The sequence below is a fragment of the Herpailurus yagouaroundi genome, unplaced genomic scaffold (genome assembly GCF_014898765.1).
Source record: "Herpailurus yagouaroundi ecotype Mexico unplaced genomic scaffold, PumYag 159, whole genome shotgun sequence".
Lineage (NCBI taxonomy): Eukaryota > Metazoa > Chordata > Mammalia > Carnivora > Felidae > Herpailurus > Herpailurus yagouaroundi.
In genome coordinates, this window is record NW_024412400.1 from 29,399,259 (window position 1) to 29,419,202 (window position 19,944).

The 19,944-nt window shown below is 38.3% G+C and overlaps 1 protein-coding gene and 1 long non-coding RNA gene across 6 annotated transcripts in view; one reads left to right on the plus strand and one right to left on the minus strand.

Moving 5' to 3' along the window:
• Positions 1-19,944, plus strand: part of TMEM108 (transmembrane protein 108) — a 373,458-nt gene that overhangs the window by 187,414 nt on the left and 166,100 nt on the right. For 2 of the 5 annotated variants that reach the window (XM_040480210.1, XM_040480212.1), the window contains exon 3: positions 11,209-11,294. In XM_040480210.1, coding sequence (XP_040336144.1) covers positions 11,255-11,294 — 40 coding nt within the window. In that variant the 5' untranslated portion in view covers positions 11,209-11,254. Of the gene's footprint in view, positions 1-11,207; positions 11,295-19,944 lie in introns of those variants that run through there. The other 3 variants (XM_040480211.1, XM_040480213.1, XM_040480209.1) reach the window with 3 other exon arrangements.
• On the minus strand, positions 1,360-18,366 carry LOC121033686 (uncharacterized). Its single transcript, XR_005792062.1, has 3 exons — positions 15,297-18,366; positions 6,341-6,515; positions 1,360-1,714 (listed from the first exon to the last, which is right to left on the minus strand). It is a non-coding gene; the product is annotated as an uncharacterized LOC121033686 (long non-coding RNA).

The following is a 19,944-nucleotide window of genomic DNA, read 5'->3' on the forward strand; positions in this document are numbered from 1 at the left end:
TGCATGAAACTTGAATTGCATGAGAGGCTGTGGATCTAAATATTTAAGAAACACTGAATCAGTCATTTCTGTTTTATTTTTTTATTTTTTTTAACTTTTTTTTTTTCAACGTTTATTTATTTTTGGGACAGAAAGAGACAGAGCATGAACGGGGAGGGGCAGAGAGAGAGGGAGACACAGAATCGGAAACAGGCTCCAGGCTCTGAGCCATCAGCCCAGAGCCTGACGCGGGGCTCGAACTCACGGACCGCGAGATCGTGACCTGGCTGAAGTCGGACGCTTAACCGACTGCGCCACCCAGGCGCCCCAGTCATTTCTGTTTTAAACATAACTTGCAAATGTGGTTTCATCAATCATCCTGCTTCCTTCATCTCCCATAAAATGCCAGTCTCAGGAATGAGAATAAGCAGCGCTGGCCTCACTGTGGCTCTAGTGCTCTTTTAGGCTGGGGTAAGGGTCCCTGGTTCTAGATTGACTGCACATTAGAATCCCAAGGGAATCTGATTTAATCTACCCAGTACATTCCTCCAGGGTTCTAATGTGTAGTCAGGATGAAGAAGTACTATATTAGGTTCTTGGTTTCCAACCTTGGTTGATCATAAGAGCCATCTTGGGAGCCTTTTCGATTGCTCCATCTAAGAAACTGGGAATTAGAATTCCTGAGGGAAAGACTTAGGAATCTATCTTAAAAATAGATTCTGACCATCAGCTAGTCTTGGGAATACTAATTTTGATACTTGTAGATATTTCTTCTCACCCTTCCAGTTATCAAAGTAAGGTCTAATTATCAACATAGTTAAGTGGGCTGGTTAAGGCCCTCACAGGTGAGATGAAATGTATTATTTTACTCATGCTTCCTGGAGCAAGGAATAAAGTTGAGAATTATCAGAAATGCTTGGAATATTGTGACTTCACTGTGGGACTGAACTTGCCCACACGGATCTTACCCATCACCTTAATTCCTACTCTTCAGGTAATGGCTATAAGTGTTCCTCTCTTCCCTGGGTATTGTGGGCAGCATAGTAGTGACTTCCTGGTCCTGTACCACATAGGGAGTGACTTGAACACTACCAACACTGAGTTGCAGGACATCTTTGTATTGGGAGCAGACAGTACTGCATTCCTCTGATGGCCTTGCCCGCAGATTGAGGTAGAATCTATAGAGCCTCAAACTTCAGGCTGTATCTGTTTTATATTGGCCCACCTCACTCGTACCCACATAATTTTTCATTTCATTATAATTTTTATTCCAGCCATACATTCAACAGACTCTGCATCTCCTATGGAATCACCAGACATAAATTACATATTTTGAGAGATTAAACCAAAGCCATAAATTAAAACCGTCTTCACACTAGCTCAAGAATTACAGAAGTCTTTATGTGGATTGAAGTTGGATGGGAGAAGCTCAGGACAAAGAATGGCAGGGAAAAAAGACTGTTCTTGAGATCAAAATTAAAATTTAGCAAGGACTATGATATTAGGAATAATTTCACATACTGAAATGTATTGCTTGTTCATAGCATGCAGCATTGTTTAAATCTTCTCTCCACATGTAAAACATGGTGATAAGAGTTTGCCTGTTTCATATGGCCTTCCCTCCCTTTCCATTGTAAAAACTTGGCACATCTTTTAGGACAAATGGCTGCTTCCCAAAGGAAATAAACATATTCTTAGGTTCCAAAATTCAATTTCTAAAGATATTTTTCAGGCACTGCAAAAGAAAGAAAAAAAAATGAATGTGTTTGCTGTGGACAAGAAATAATCTTTTTCATAAGCAGTCCAGTCAAAATGATAAAACATCCTCCTTTAGCATTTGGCATTGCTACAATATCATTTAATTCCCTGAACTCAATGTGTAGTTTTTAATCCCAAAACCATAAAAGAGGGAGTGTGGTATGTGTGCTTCACCTTGCACAAGCACCTTTCTGTCTCCTCAAATGAGATAAATGTCCTTAATACACTTTAATGCCATAAAAAAGAAGTCTGTGTCATTCTAATAAGCCTCAAGCTCCTGGTCCTATTTTTACCCCCTTGCTGACTTCAGTGGCTGTGGACCGCAGAACACTCTCCCCCAGCAAATGCAAATAAACTCCAGCTGGTCTTGAACACTCAGGCAATTGCTTCTCAGTCCTCCAAGCAAAGTCTACATTAATTGATTCCTTTTCGTAGGCTTTTCCTTAGTAGAAGGGATCTGTTTTTGTCCTTCTGTTTGGAATTCAGCATCTCATGGATCTGACAGACTCCAATATTGTCTTTTATTTTTCAGAGAAGAAAATATGGAGGGGAAGAGAGGGAAGGGGCACTACTGAAGTGTTTTTTATTCTTCAGAGTTTACTGAGTGAGATCCTGGCTCCAAGAGTGGAGGGTAGATCTGCGTGCACTGCTTCCTAAGTCAGTACGGTTCTCTCCTCAGACAGACATTTATTCTCCTCCTAGTTTACTAGAAAAGTGCTCATGCAGGTTCTGCACCATGAAAGCCTTTATAAATCAGAAATCACACAGTCCTATTTCTTTTGGCTTGTAGTCTTGCCCCATATGAATTAATTGCTAGTGTTTTAAAATAGAGAGAGATGTGATGTATGGCTTCTCTTGAAAATTTAGGGAAAAATTTTTTTGAGAAGATTTTTCAGTTTAAGGGAAAAAAAGACTCCTTTTCCTACTGACAGTTGGCTAGGGCCTAAAAATACCATTCCCTTGTGCTTTCAAGTTCACCATAGTCACCACTATTCCCTGTAGACTCCCAGGACTGAGACAAAGTGACAGGCTATAGTCAGGCTCACAGTGTCGATCATAGGTTCAGAGGAAAGTGAAATATTTCTTGCTCAAAACTGACAGAATTTGGAAGAACGATTGGGAGAGCCACAAGTTTCAGGAAAAATTATAAGAACATCTATTTCTTTACGGAAGTGAAGGATATTCTTGTGTTAAATATGCAGATCATCTGTATGAAAAGAATTTGACTAAAAACCTTTTCTAACCCAAACTTAGCCCTGTGGATACATGCATCTATTTGTGACTTATGATGTAAGTGAGCCTAAGAAACCTTCATATTTGCTTTCCTGAAGTAACCCACTGCTCATGATACTCAGGCCCTGGGGTAACTTGCTGAATATCAGTTCCTTTCACTTTCCTGATTTTCTCTATCTTCACAAGACCAAGAGCAGCAGTCTGTATGCCATTCGCTTGGGGGAAAGGGAGAGACAGAAGCAACGTACTAGATACACAGGAGGTGCTTCACTTAATTGAATTCTCTCAGTAATCTTTTTTGTTATTATTTGTTTATTTAAGTTCAAGTTAGTTAACATACAGGGTGGTATTGGTTTCAGGAGTAGAACCCAGTGATTCATCACTTACATATAACACCCAGTGCTCATCCCAACAAGTGCCCTCCTTAATGCCCATCACCCATTTAGCCCATCCCTACACCCACTTCCCTTCCAGCAACCCTCAGTTTGGTCTGTCTATTTAAGAGTCTCTTATGGTTTTCCTCCCTCTCTGTTTTTATCTTAATTTTCCTTCTCTTCCCCTGTGTTCATCTGTTGTCGTTCTTAAATTCCTCATATGAGTGAAATCATATGTGTCTTTCTCTGATTGGCTTATTTTGCTTAGCATAATACTCTCTAGTTCTGTCCACATTGTTGCAGATGGCAAGATTTCATTCTTCTTGATGGCTGAGTATTCATTGTATATATACTACATCTTCTTTATCCATTCATCAGTCGATGGACATTTGGGCTCTTTCCATACTTTGGCTATTGTCAATAGCGCTGCTATAAACATTGGGGTGCATGTGCCCCTTCAAAACAGCATTTTTGTATTCTTTGGATAAATAACTAGTAGTGCAATTGCTGGGTCATGGGGTAGTTCTATTTTTAATTTTTTGAGGAACCTCCATACTGTTTTCCAGAATGGCTGCATCAGTTTCATTCCCAGCAGCAGTGCAAAAGTGTTCCCCTTTCTCTGCATCCTCACCAACATCTGTTGTTGCCTGAGTTATTAGTTTTAACCATTCTGACTTAGGTGTCAGCCTCATTTACAAATGAGAAAGCTGATGATCAGGGAAGTTAAGTAACTTGCTTAAGATCAGATAGCAAAGCTACTCAGTGGTAGGCCTGCCTGGTTCTTTTTCCTACAGCATGGTCCACCTGCTGCTCATTGAAATGCTTTCCCTGAGTTACTACTTAACACATGACTTGAGCTTTTATTATGGGTTGATAAGGAGCAGCCATGCCAAGAATAAATAATCTGTTCATATTCCATGAATATGGAATGAATATGAGGAATTCCATCCTCATACTAGGATGCTAATGCTTATCAAAAATTGTCTAATGATCTTTTCTTAGAAGTTAGCGATAGAAAAGGGTTGTATTCCTGAACAAAATGCAAACTGTACCTGTATGCAGCCAGAAAAAAAAATTATGCTATCTTTTTTGCATTTACTTCTAGGAAGCTCCAAGACAAAAGTATTATTGTTTCATTGCATTTTATGGTAAAATTGATTTCCACTTTGTCCACATAATTTTGGATCTCCCTTTCTGATATTATTAATGTGCTTTGATGTGTTAATCTGTTATACAAGTTGCATCTAGTAGTAAGCCTCCTCAGATAACTTTTTAAGGAAAACAAAGGTATAAATAACAACCTTAAAGTTCAACTTGTACCCTTAAAAATAAATTATAAATTTAATTTAAATAAGACACTGGATTTAACAAAAGGGACTATCTGAGTAATATCCCAAAGTCTTTGTTTCATTTCTAGCTTAGGGAAAGCACAATTCAGAGATGGTTGGTGAGCTCTGGCCTAATGTGTCATTTTCTTGTTTTCTGCTATTAGGTATTCACTCTGAGCATTTGTTGTGTGCCAGGTACTAGGGCAGGTGCTTTGCATGCATTGACTGGTCTTTGCAGCAAGCATATCAAGTACCATTCTTACCCCATTTACAAACAAGAAATCCACCAATCAGAGAAGTCTAGAAACTAGCTCAAGGTCTCACATCTGGTAGATGTGATGTTGAGCAAAGACTGAGTTTTTGGTGTCTGTGTCCTCGCCTATAAAATGGAGATGCATGCCCCTTTCCAAACTTTTATGCAGGCCTGTGATGTTAGTTGTTATTTGAACTCTCCTGTTCTTCTCCCCCGACCCCCTTCATCATTTTCCCAAAGGGCACTATTATAGGTGTTGGCTGTTAGTTTAATCAGTTCTTCCTGAGTCCTAAAGAGATGGGGAGCCATTGTTTTGTTTTGTGCCAACTTTTATTATTCACCTGAATTGTTGGTCATCTTTATTCTTTGCCTCGCAAAGTATTTTAAAGCTCATCTTAAATATAGTTGTTTCTCATAATTCATGGCAGTTATGTTCTATAAAGTTTTCATAAATACTGAATAGTAAATACAAGCCATTGCTCTTAGGGGAAATAAAGGGTTAGGTTCCTGTGAGCCTGAGGTTTTTGTCAGTTGATCCATATGTAACCTTGTTTTCATGTGTTGTTGTTTAAAGACACCTTATGTAATATATATTATTAATTCATTAGCTTTGAACTCACAGCCAATAGCACCATAACTCATGCCTTGTTGCACTTAGGAGCCCTAGACAGCACTTCAGCACTGGGCTTGCAGGCCATTTCAAATAGAACAATAAAAAGCCCCCAAATGTTAAAAACATAGTACTCAATAGCCTATGGAAAGGATAATTGTTCGCAGTATGAGAGCTAAAACAAGAAGACAAACATAAAGATGACGACAGATCATTGCCTTGTTTGACCTCAGCTGGGAACATGTGTTTTGGACAATGCAAGCATGTATACAAATGATTGCTAAGGCACCATGAGGATTAATTTGGGGATTAGGAATAAATTTTAGGGATTTTAACTCTTTGCTTTTTGTAAGATAAACATTTTTTTCTAGGTTTTTATGGGTTTTTTTACTTATAGTTTTTGCTTTGTAATTTTTATGTAATAAAGTTTATGTTTTTCTTTGTTGCTTCAAACTTTGATTTAGATTTAGCAAAGCTTCTCTACTCCCAGTAGAATTTGCTCTTTCTTCTAGTATTTGTATACATATTTTACATTTAAAGGTCTAGTCCTTTGAATTTATGCTGGTGTGTAATATTTGGAAGTTAGTACAATTTTATCTTTCCCATATTACTCTGCTAATCTCTCAATGTTTACTTAAAAGTTCTTTTTGCCTATTAATTTAATATGCTGCTTTTATCATATAAATTTCCATATATAATTGGGTCTATTCATGTGTTAATACCAAATTGGCTTGATTATGTAGTGGCCTTACAGTTTGTTTCAGTGTCCGGTAGGGCTGACAGTCCCTCTTTCCCCTGTCCTTACCTTATTGGGTTTTTGTGTTGTTGTTTTCCAGGATTTTCCTGGCTGTTCTTCCTTATTCTGTATGAACTTGTTATTTCAAGTCAGTTTACACATCACATATCAGAGCTTTTCATTTGGCTCTTCATTACTTCTTCTCTGCTACATGAACATTTCTAATTGCAACATTTTAAGTGACCTATGAAAGAGAAAAATTACCCTTCCTGAATCAGTGGAATAGATAGAACTGTTCCATTTAAACCAAAGCGGGGAAAAGTAGGATTCTTTTAGGCTCACCTTCTTTAAGAAGTGATTCAGGTTACTTGTACCTCTTTGTTTTCCCTGAGCCTAATAGTCAGTGAGATCCCCACCTGTGCCACTGTATCTGCATGTTTGGGCAAATATGTTCTTTCATCCTCCTCCTCTCTTCAGTCTCTTGGCTGTAAACTGTACTTTCTTAGAATTTCATCCCAGATATTAGTTGTCTTCCTTGGAGCTTCTAAATTATTCCCTGAGGGACCAGATACAATGAATGTTTCCTACTATATGGTTAAAAAACGGCTTTAGATGGAATCTCATTGTGCCTCTCTGTCTATCCAAAGCACAACTACCCACCCAAGAGACTCAGGTGAGAAACCATTGTTAGAACTAAGTGACTTTGGTTAGGTCACAAAATGAATACACAAAATTCAGTCATTTTCATATAGAGGCAGTTAGAAGATATAATGGAAGCAGAAATTCCATAACAGTGGCAAAAAAATATGTGTATATATATATATGTGTATATGTATACATGTATATATGCACATAAAATGTATATAAAATGCCTAGGAATTAATTCAATAAGACTATAGAACTCAAATGAAGGAAAAACACTATAAAACTCCACAAAACTATTAACTATACTGGAATTAAAATAATAAAAACCCACACAAAAAAAACTCCACAAAAAGACCTAAATAAAGATTAATTTTGAAAATTTACAAGCCATGTGGTGCTTATAGTTGGGATACCCCTGTATAACCCAGATGATACCAAGTGCCCAATTTATGAGCTCAGTTGTTTCTTTGATATGTGAATAAAATGTCTCTATTGTATATATTGTCCAAAGTCAAACAATTTCTCAAAAATCTCTCAGCATTTTTAGAGATGACTGAGGGGCTTATGTTCTCCTTAATCAATATAAACTACAACTGTTTCTCTGCTCTCCTGTTATTTAATCATTTATTTATTCATTCATATATTTAATCACTTTACAATTGAGTGCTTACTGTGTCCTAAACCCTCCATAGATGCCCACTAACCGTTGCTTAGGACTCCTATGGCTCCATTCTATTCATGGCACCCTTGTCTTGGAACATAGTCTCTTCTGTCCTTGCCCATCTGAGCACTACTGATGTAAGGCTGTTTTGTACAAGACTTTTGCTGAGATTTTTGAGGGTACTGGTGGTGGATAAGCATTGTGGAGGGGAAGAATAGATGTAGTGTATAAGTAAAAATAGCATAAAACAAACAAAAATTAAATGTTACACATCTTAAAGTTTATGGGTCATCCCCTCTGGGAAATTTCTCACTTTATCTTTTATTCTTGGGTCCCACCTACTCCTATCTTTTGGAATTGCCCTTTTTCTGTCTTTCAACATGTCTTGTGTATCCTCTCTTTAGCCTCTGATTTCTGGACTGCTTAGCCCCTATTTCCTACCTTAGAGAACTGAAATCTGTTATTTTTATAATGGAGAACAGTTGATCTCTTTTTCTCCCTCTTGCTCATCCAGAGCACTCTCAGGGGGGCTTTAATTAGTCATTGAGCTATTGTGCCCATACCCAAAAAAGTGCTTCTTCTCACTCTCTGAAAAGAATTCTTTTGATCTTCATAGCTACAGTTTTTAAAATTTTATTTTTCTCCTCACTACATTCAGATTTTGAAGAGATCAAGTCTTTACCAAATTAATAAAGTAAGTAGAAGATAATTACATCTATAATACCAATGATATTTTTTCTGGAATTTAATAAAATGATAAAGTTAATTTCGGGGAAAAACATACTCAAAGAACAAGATAAATCATAAAAAGTAATAATGGAGGACTAACTTTACCAAGAGTTTAATTTAAACAACGCTTATTATTATAGTAGAAGAATGAACAGAGATGTAAAATGTAACACAAAGTCCAGAAACAGATCTAAAGGAAATAAAAAATACCAGAAGAAAATACAGGCGACTATTTATGTAATCCTGGACTAAAGAAGGCCTCTCTAACCATGGCTGTGTGTGGATTGGTGTGTGTGTGTATCATTCTTACAAAAAGCAAATGATGTTTTACAACATGGATGAACCTAAGAAACATTATGCTAAGTGAAAGAGCCATATACAAAAACTACGCATTGTATGATTCTATTTATGTGAAATGTACAGAATGAGCAAATGTGTATAGCAGATTAGTAGTTGTCAGGGGCTGGGAAGAGGGGAGAAGGAAAATGACTGCTAATTAAATATAGGAGTTTTTGGATTTTGTTTTTTAGGGGTTTTTTTTTTTGTTTGTTTGTTTGTTTTTTTAGAATGATGAAAAATGTTCTGGAATTAGGTACTGGTGATGGTTACACAACTTGAATATATTAATGACCACTGAATTGTATATTTAAAAGGCTGAATTTGGGGCACCTGGGTGGCTCAGTTGGTTAAGCAGCCGACTTTGGCTCAGGTCATGATCTCGCGGTCCGTGAGTTTGAGCCCCGCATCGGGCTCTGTGCTGGCAGCTCAGAGCCTGGAGCCTGTTTCAGATTCTGTGTCTCCCTCTCTCTGATGCTCCCCGTTCATGCTCTGTCTCTCTCTGTCTCAAAAATAAATAAATATTAAGGGGCGCCTGGGTGGCGCAGTCGGTTAAGCGTCCGACTTCAGCCAGCTCACGATCTCGCGGTCCCGTGAGTTCGAGCCCCGCATCAGGCTCTGGGCTGATGGCTCGGAGCCTGGAGCCTGTTTCCGATTCTGTGTCTCCCTCTCTCTCTGCCCCTGCCCCGTTCATGCTCTGTCTCTCTCTGTCCCAAAAATAAATAAAAAACGTTGAAAAAAAATTTTTTTTAAAAATAAACATTAAAAAAAAACTAAAAATAAAATAAAAGGCTGAATTTAATAATACATGGATTATATCTCAACACAAACATTTTAAAGATAAATCTGTTCCACTTGGGATATTATGAGAAAATAATGCAGCATGCCAGTAGGGAATGGTTAAAGAAAGCGTTAAAGAAAAAGATATTCAATGACATTTGTTAAGGATGGTGCGTCAGGCTCTATTCAGGACCTTCAGGACAAGTATAGGGAACCATGCAATGGGATATAATAGTTGGGGAGAGAGATTGGGCTCAACTCTGAACACAGCTTGGGCCAGTGGCCGTTTATAGCCAAGGATCAGGGTGGGAGTCAGTGGATGGAAAATGACTAAGAGGAAACATCAGGGGTAAAGGGTTTTGGCTAAACTGACCTAACAAGATTCTTGCTAAAGACAGGCCAGGGTAATTATCACCTGGGGCTTGATGGATACTGAGGGTGGAGGGTTCTGGTCAAACTGAGTTAGCAGGTGTTCTTGCTGAAACTAGGTGTTAATAAGTGTGTGAATGGACCTAAGAGAAGGTCCAGGAGCCTGACTAAAGGATCTTTGTCAAATGTGAACTAAAAATTTTAAAAAGACAAATGATGAATAAACATATAAAATGCAAATTAAAGCAATAAGATGAAATATTTGCTTATTTATTGGCAAAGATGGAAAGAAATTATAAATTTCCATCATTGGGTAGGTTGTAGTGTAATGGATATTCCCACTTACTGGTATGGACAAAGGGTAATTTGGCAGTATATTTCAAAAGCCTTGTGTCCTCGTGGTTCCATTTCTAGGGATTTACCTTAAAGAAATACTGTGTGCCATTTAAAATAAAGTAGTAAATAGTAACACAAGAAAATTTTTCTGCTAGGGAGAAAAATTAGAATGTATAATAGAGGCGGCTCCTGACTGGCTTAATCGGTAGAGCATGTGACTTTTGATCTGAGTGTCATGAGTTCCAGCCCCTCGTTGGATACGGAGCCTACTTAAAAACAAACTAAAGTATAATAGATAAAGTGAGACAGATCGATAGAAGTGCATGTTGAAAGGCTGGAGAGATAGGTAATTTGTATTTCCTTATAGATTCTTATCTCTATTTCATTTAGCTTTATTTTCCAGATATTCTATACTGGATTATCTGTTATAACCAGAAAATAATGGAAAAGTTATTTAACATAATACAACTTAACATGTGGTAAAGCTTTTTGGGTGGTTTTGTTTGGTGAACACCATAAAAGAAATGAGATAAGAAATTTTTTGTTTTTCCTGTTTCAAAACTAGAGATTCAGGAGAAGCTAAGTGGAAATCCTCAAAAGTTCCAGTCAGACTCTCACTCTCTAATTGCCCACATGAGTTTCCTTCAGTGGTGTATAGAGTTTCAGTATTTAACCAGTCGATGAATTGGTATTTGTATAACATAGACTGTTGTAAATTAGACTCTGATGGGGCCGACTGGATGGCTCAGCTAAGTGTTGTACTTTGGCTTAGGTCATGATCTCACTGTGAGTTGGAGCCCCGTGTTGGGCTCTGTGCTGGCAGCTCAGAGCCTGGAGCTTCTTCAGATTCTGTGTTTCCATCTCTCCCCAACCCCCCTCCTCCCCGCCTCCTGCTCATGCTCTGTCTCTCCCTCTATCAAAATTAAATAAACATTAAAAAATTAAAAAAAAATAGTTGCTGGTGTATCCTTATTCCAAGAATTTTCCTCTTCAAAGTCAGGTATTTTAAGGATGGAGTTCTTTTTGATTGACTTGAATTATGTTCCCCAGGTGTAACAATTGTCTTCTCCTGATTTCCTAGACAGAATCATGAATAAACTGGAGGACAAGCAGGACCAGATGATACCATGAAGAGAAGTTTACAGGCCCTCTATTGCCAACTGTTATGTAAGTTGATGTCACATTTCTTTTAGAATATACCAATGTTATTGTTTGTCCAGTGCCAGAAATTTAATACATTTTCTGGAGGAAGACCAGGGTTTTCTCAATAGAAAATTTTCCCTCTGTTTGATCTAGGTAGTTAAAGTGTCAAGCATTAAGTCATTCTATTGCTTTGGGCATCTGTTGTGATGTAGATTCCATTATAATAATACTAAATTGGCATGTTAATCATAGTTTATTCAAGGATGAGTGTCAAAAACATTATTGTTCTTGGTTTTGTGGCAGAATAAAGGGTTCCAGTATGACTTTCTGTAGGTTCCTTATGAAGAAGGAATGTTAGGCTGTGTTTTGTGAATTTTGTCACATAGAACTTGTTACCATTCGGTGACTATACAACCTTTAGTTATGTGTGTTCTTAAATAATGAATGATTAAAATGTGATTTCTTTAGGTTTGGTGGTAGAACGAATAGCATTTATGACTTTATGCATATTGCTCATGTGTTTGGGGGGGTTGTGCCACAAATCTCTAGTTGGGATTGCAATTGTTAATGAACATAAAAACCAATACCAATACCAGTGGTGGGTTTGATGTTCAGATTTACCCACTTAAGACAATAGACATTGCCCATTCCAGTCAAATCAAAGCCATTGGGTTGGGAAAACCTGGAGTTCACTGTGTTTGTCTGGTTCTTGCTGAGGTATAAAAAAGATCTATCTTTCCTACACTGGATGGTTCCTTTTTAAATTTAGCCAAGAAAATAACATAAGGAGAGATTGAGATGCAAATCACCAGTTGGCCCTTAGAATTTATCAGTTCAGGTTATGTTGCACTTCCAGTGCAAAGCACTTTATTTACAGAAAGTATTCTGGTTAGGTTTTTAATTAACTTATTTCTGCTACTAAATTCTAATCCCTGAAACACAGATCACATCAGCCTCTTTTCAGCTGGTGAAATGTCACCAAATTATATGGACTCTTTCATGTTCTTTTTCCATGTATTCTATAGTACTGTGGGTTTGTTGCCTTTTTTTTTTTTTTAGTAGTAAGCTGGCTTGTTAGAAAAAAAGGCTTTACAGATTGAAGAAGCAGTCAATCAACTAATGATTAACTCTGCCTTGATGGGAGAGGGATCATTTAAAGGTTAAAAAGGATTATACACACACACACACACAGATACACTCCCCATCAAGAAGGGAAAGCAAGCTTTGTAGGCAGAAGAAACAGGAAATGAAAAAGAGCTTAGTAGATTTGGGAGGCAGCAAAATGTTTGTTGAGTTCATCACCTATGCTGGTTGTATGCCCCAGAGTTCAAGTAATATTAAAAGGTCATGTATTAGAGGCGCCTGGGTGGCGCAGTCGGTTAAGCGTCTGACTTCAGCCAGGTCACGATCTCGTGGTCTGTGAGTTCGAGCCCCGCGTCAGGCTCTGGGCTGATGGTTCAGAGCCTGGAGCCTGTTTCCGATTCTGTGTCTCCCTCTCTCTCTGCCCCTCCCCCGCTCATGCTCTGTCTCTCTCTGTCCCAAAAATAAATAAAAAACGTTGAAAAAAAATTAAAAAAAAAAAAAGGTCATGTATTATTTGAAAGGCATCAGGTAAGTATTATATGAGTCAGAGATCAAGTGTTGGATGCTAATGAGGTCCATCCTCCCAAATAGAGCCTATATGAAAGCTGAAAGAGTTTTCCTCAAACATCTGGATAGCTGCAGAAGTCAACTTTGTCTTAACAGTTTCATTGTTTGCAGCCTTGCTTTGACATGCAAGCAGCCCAGAGTAGGTAGTTTCCTGCTAGTTAGGAGGTAGGTGGTAGTGACCCTTAATAAACCACCCTGGTTACTAGGTAGCTGACTGTGGGAGTCCCGCTTTGTACAGAGCTGGGAGGGTGGAGCACTCGGGCACTGGTCAATTAGTCTCACTTCAGAGAATGGTTTTCACAAGTTCATGGAGATGAGGGGTTGTTATTTATAGCATTTTTTTTTCCTCAAGAGAATTGGATATTTTGTAAAACCTTAGCTAAAACTCTGACACAATTCACCCTCAATAGCTCGTATGTGTCATGGGTTAGCTAATTATTAAATTACGCCTGGATTAAAGTTATCCACAAACAGTATATTTTATTCAGTGTCTAAAACAGACTTGAGAACTAGAGTTCTCTAAATATAGACTTACCATGTTACTTTATGTAATTCAGCAAATTGATGTTTTTAATTTGGGGGGAAACCTGGTAGAGTGTTCTGGTTATATTTTGTTACCAAACCAGCCCAGAACTTTGTAGCTAGAAACAACAACAGTCACATATATTGCTCATGAACCTGCAATTTGGGCAGGGGTTTTGTAACAAACCAGCCCAGAACTTTGTAACTAGAAACAACAACAGTCACATATATTGCTCATGAACCTGCAATTTGGGCAGGGGTTGGCGGAGACTCCATAGTATCTAGGATCTGGGCTGGAGGTTGGACAGCCTGGGGCCTGCCAACATCTTTTTACCCTGAGGCCTTTTCACATGACTAAGTGGGGGCTTCATGTGAGGCAGCATAGTGGCTTCATGGTAATCAGACTTCTTGTATTGCAAATCATGACTGTGAGGCCAGGGCAAAACCTACAAGGCATGTTATGAATTGGCTTGGAAACCTAAGAGTAATACTTCAGTCACACTGTATTGGCCAAAGGAATCACTTAGACCAACCCTTATTCAAGGGAAGAGTAATTGAACGCCAGCTCTCAAAGGGAAGATTAGTTAAGAATTTGTAATCCTCCTTAGTCTACTACAGAGAGTATTTGTTTAAAAAAAAAAAAAAAGCAACTACTTACTAATGGACATGAGTGAGTTCATGAGTCATCTTTATCATCAAAGAAGCCACTCCCTCTTGAGTGCCTACTGTATTCACAGACATCTGCCTATTAGTTTATATCATGTCATTCATTCCAGAGGCAAATGCTTCAAGATAAAGAAGTGTTAACCGATGAGTAAGTTAAGGACTGTCCCAGGGTGACCAAGTAGTGAGTGATGGAGTTGGAATTCACATCCAAGTCTCTCTGATCTCTTTGTTCACACCTGTTTTTTCATCCTGCCTGTGTGTCTCCACCACATACAGGAAAAATCAGTAGTGTGACCTCTGTGCTGTCCATATGGCTGGTTAGAGGTGTTCTGACCCGTCGTTGGTAAAGTTTGCATCCTATTAATGATGACAGGTGAAGCTTTAAGAAAAAAATCCAGGCTTGGGGCGCCTGGTGGCTCAGTCTGTTAAGCGTCTGACTTCGGCTCATGTCATGATCTTGCTGTTCAGAGTTTGAGCCTCACGTCAGGCTCTGTGCTGACAGCTTAGAGCCTGGAGCCTGTTTCAGATTCTAGGTCTCTCTCCCTCTCTCTCAATCTGTCTCTGCCCCTCCCCCGCTCATGCTGTTTGTCTATCTCTCAAAAATAAACAAACATTAAAAAAAAAATCCAGGCTCTCTCTGGATCATTGCATCACAATCAGTAGTCATTGGGGCTTATGTGTGTCTGATAGGGGCTAAGAGATGCAGTCTTTGGCAGACTGTGAAATTGAGATTTTAATATTTTACTTGTATTACAACTGACTGTGTCTAATTTGTTTTATTTCTTGAGCTCTATTCCACAGTGCAGCATTGAGTGTTTCGTCCTGCCAGTTTTAGCTCTTTGGTAAGGTTTAACACATTTTATATGATACTTTGAAACAACTGAAATCTTGAGGGTGAGGGTGGTGGTGAGAACCTTCACAGTTATGTAAAAATCAAGTGCTGCATTCATTTTTCTTTTTTACAACATAAAGTAAGTATGAATCTAATGCTAAGAATACCTGAGTTTTTGAGTGGCAGACCTGGGTTCAGATCCTCACCCTACCACTTAGTAGGTGGCTTATGTTAGGGAAATTACTTTACCTCCATGTACCTCATGTAAAATGGGATATGACCACCCATACATAAGATGGTATTGAGTGAGATAACACAGCACATAGAAGACCTACAGTAAATGTCAGTTTTCTTACCAGGTCTTCTGTCTTCAAGAGAGAGGTACAACCTAACCAGGATCTCTACTGTAACATTTACATGGGACTTTCTGATTCATCAAACATTTTCACAGAATTTGATCCTCAGGATATCTATTAAGGCAAGAGGGACATTAATTATCATTAGTCACATTCTACAGAGGAAAGAGTTGACATGATCAAGACTGCTTCTCCCAAGCCATATCACAATTTTATATTAAAAAAAAAAAAGAATAATGGAAAGTAAGGAACATCATCAAAAACCTTTTAAGAACATGACACTGCTGGGGAGGCACTGAGTCCTGAGTTAGCAGATTTGATCTTTGCCTAAGTGCTGGATACTTTGCTACTTGGTTAACAATACCAAGATAATTATTATGAGCTTATGAAAGTAAGTTTTTACATACCAATATCTATTCAAATTAAAGTTGTTCGGGTAGAGTCAAGGAGTGGTTATATTTAGTAAGTTAAGTGTTGCTCTATAATCAGGCATTTGTATTTCTTGAATCACACTCTGTATTATTATTGATATATCTTGCTTGCTGTTGAATGTCTTGCATTTACTGAATTAACTGAAGTTGACTCATGTGTTCTGTCTTCATGGTTTGTTTCTCCTGATAAGTGAGAGGAAATTTTTCCCTAAGATTGAGGAGGGAGAGTTGATATAAATCGTAAGTTTAGGTCAGCTTAGATCCAAACAAGTATTGAGTCCAGAAACGTAGGCTCTTCTAGATTTAACAAGCAGTCATAAACATACTGCAGTATGGACACATATGAAATGAAAGATGTTCATCTCCACTGCCATTGAAGGTGTCTTCCCTTGCCTTTTACTGCTTGTTCATAATATCCACAGACAGTAACAGTGTGGCAACCATGGTTAAGGGTTTAGATTCTGGATTAAGACTGCTTGGGTTCAAATCCTGGCTTACCACAAATTCTTTTCCAAATGATTTTTACCCCTTCCCATACAAAACATACCAGTTGAGCGTGCCTTCACTGCCAGTAGCTGTTGGGCTGTCTACCACCCCTTGCAAATCTGTCACTCTTGAGGCTACTAAAGATTCTGCTCTTGTTGAAATAAAACAGCGTGTCCTATTTAGTAGCTAAGAGCAATTTATTAGCCTGCATTTCTCTCATGCTACCGCCGGTGGCTATAATAATGGTAATAACACATTTGGTATTCATTCAGCCTTATGGAAATGGATACATCCGTTTCATCAAAACTGCGATTCAGTATTTCAGGCTAGATTATTCTGATTGGCTTTCATCAATGTTTCTCAAACTTGGCTTTAAACTGGAATCACCTGGAAAGCTTTTGACAAATCCCCTTGCTCAACCCTACCCTATATCAATTAAATCAGAATCTTTGGGGGACATAGTGGAAAGTGTGGCAACTGGACATCAGATGATTCTAATACACAATCAGAGCTGAGAATCACTGGCTTACAGCAATGGTTTTAAATTTAGTCATGCAACATCATCACCTGAAGACTTGTTTATACACAGATTGCTGGGCCACACTCCCAGAGCTTCTGATTCAGTAGATGTGGGGTAGGGACAGTAATTTGTGCTTCTAAGTTTCTAGTGATGCTGAAACTTTGGTCCAGGGATCACACTTTGAAAATCACTGTCTTAGACTTAAGAAAGGCTATCCTGGAGCAACAGGAAGCTTTCAGCTTTCATGTATCACTTGAGCTGCCTAGTGGTGAAATGGATCTTGGAACAAAAGCAGGGTGAGTTAGAAATGAAAAGAAAGGGAGAGATGTCAGGGCAGGAACTAGCAGAATCACAGTGTTGTAGAAATAGGAAATATTAGAATTTGAAGTTTCATGTTACTCTTCATTATACACTGGAAGTTGGTTTTTACTCTCAACAATGCCAAAGGCACAAAGAGTGGACTAGGTAGGATTATATATAAAGCAAAGGGAAAACACAAGAATGGCCCTGGGGCCCATTTCGGAACTCAATTTTATAAGACTATTTCTTCCTCAAATCATGCTGGATAATTCTTTTGCAAATCACAAATTTGAGGTTGGATTTTTTTATTGTTGTTATGAAGTCTTGCAAATGTTCTCTAGAGAAAACTGGTTTCTTTCGTTCTGAAGAAAAATTCATTCACAGAGAAAAATTGAGGAAGTTAACACTTTCAAATGTGACATTAACCCAGGAAGTTAGGCATCCTTAATATGTTCTGCATCCTTAAATGTGTTATATTGATTTAATGTCTTTTACATTTTAAGTTGTGATTTTTAAATTTGCATAAGTCAACAAACTCTTTTATGCAGATTAAACAAACCTTAATAAGACCTCATTGTAACCAATTCTAGTGAAGACTGAGGAATAAAATATTTTAAAGAAACAATTTTATGACTTTTGAGTACTTTCTATTACATGGTTGGCAGGAATGTAGATGAGGGAAGTCATGCTCACGCTTGGGAGAACTGTTGACACTCAAATTTAAATGTTAACTCTTCATGAGTAAATTCAGTTTTCTATATGAAAGTACTTTTGCTAAAACATATGGTGGGAGAGAGCACAGAATTTGGATTTAAAGGATATACTTTGAACTCTCACTTCTCTTACTAATTATGGGACTTTGCAAACACTTAACCTTCCAGAGCCACTTTATTTTCCTTAACTACAATACACAGATAATGAGTATTATAATATCCTTGATGATTATTGTGAAAGCTAAATGAGAAGGGTATAAAAACATTTCATAAATTGCAAAATGCCTTCTAAATATGAGTTGCCATGTTAATACTGTCCGTAAATAACTTGTTTCTTTTGTTGTTATACTGTACTGTTGTTTAGCAAATCCTGTTTAAAATTTTTAAAAAAGAAATGTGAAAGACAGTCTAGCATGTCCTCACCCAGATTCCAACTAAGTAGAGCTCTCATGAGTGCACATAAACCTCATTAGTGGGGGATTTTAACAAGGGTTTCTAGCTGATCAGGAATTGGCAAAATTTTGGAAGATTGTTCTGAATAAGGCAAGGTTGAACAGAATTATTTAAAGTTTATTTATTTATTTTGAGAGAAAGAGCAAGCCAGAGAGGGGCAAAGAGAGGGAGAGAGAATCCTAAACAGGCTCCACGCTATATCAGCACAAAGCCTGATGCAGGGCTCGATCCCACAAACCATGGGATCATGACCTCAGCTGAAATCAAGAGTCAGATGCTCAACCAACTAAGCCACCCAGGCACCCTTTGAACAGAATTTTTTAAATGAAGAAAAAGGATTTTTTTCAACACCTTCGTGTTGGCTTTGTAATAAACCTAATCTGAAAGTTTTCTGAAGTGTGTAACCATTGCCTTTACAAATGTGATGGACCCTGGAGACTCTTAGGCTAGGGTCCAAGAAGCTCCCAAAACCTAAAACACACTGCCCTTGCAGTGTTGTCTTTCATACCTCCCTCTCCTGTTTACCCCTACCCTTTCCCTTCCTTTTTTGGGGGGTTTCCATCACCAGGCTAGGCTCTCTCTTCTCTTCACTCTTCTCTGTCAGAAGTTTTTGAGCCTTTCTTCTCAAGAAAGGCTTTATCTGCTGCAGGCGTCCTAATAGCTTCTCACAAAGTGAGTTCCTTGTCTTTGCTCTGACTCCACCACAGTATCCACAGTATCACTCATGGTACCCTGTGAGCTGTGGTCAGTCTCACTACTCACTTGTTTCCTGAGCATCTTCAATTTCCCCATCTATGAAAGTATGACTGCCATAACAAGTTACTACAAACTTGGTAGCTTAAAACAACAGAATTTTTTCCTCTCACAGTTCTGGATGCCAGAAGTTAGAAATCAAGGTGTCAGCAGGGCTGCACTTCCTACAAAGGCTCCGAGGGAGAACCTTTCCTTGATTCTAGTGGCTCTAAGATGTTCTTTGTTTGTGACTGTATCACGCCAGACTCTGCCTTTGTCCTCACATGGCCTTCCCTTCCTCCTTGTGTCTCATAAAAGGACATTCGTCATTGGATTTTGGGTCCAACTGGATAATCCAGCATAATCTCTTCTCAAGATCCCTGAGTTAATTACATGTGCAATGACCCTTTTTGCACACATTAAGGTCACATTCACAGGTCTCAGAGTTAGGATGTAGGAATAAACTTTTTTTTTTTTTAATTTAAATTTCAGTTAACATACACTGCAATATTGGTTTCAGGAATAGAATTCAGTGATTCATCACTTACATACAGCACCCAGTGCTCATCACAAGTACCCTCTTTAGCACCCAGCACCCATCTAGCCCATCTCGTACCCACCTACCTCCGTCAACCCAGCCTTTTCTCTATCATTAAGACTCTCGTGTCATTTGTTTCCCTTTCTTCGCTTCCCCCCCACCCCACTTCCCATAATTTTACCTGTTTTGTTTCTTAAATTCCACATATGATTGAAAGCATGTGGTATTTGTCTTTGTCTGATTGACTTATTTTGTTTAGTATAATACTCTCTAGCTCCATCCATGTTATTTCAAATGGCAAGATTTCATTTTTTTATGTCTGAGTAATATTTCATTGTGTATATATACCACTTCTTCCTTATTCATCAGTTAGTGGACACTTGGGCTGTTTCCATAATGTGGCTAGCGTAGATAATACTACTTAAAATTTTTTTCCTAATATTTATTTTTGAGGGAGAGAAGGAGACAGAGTGTG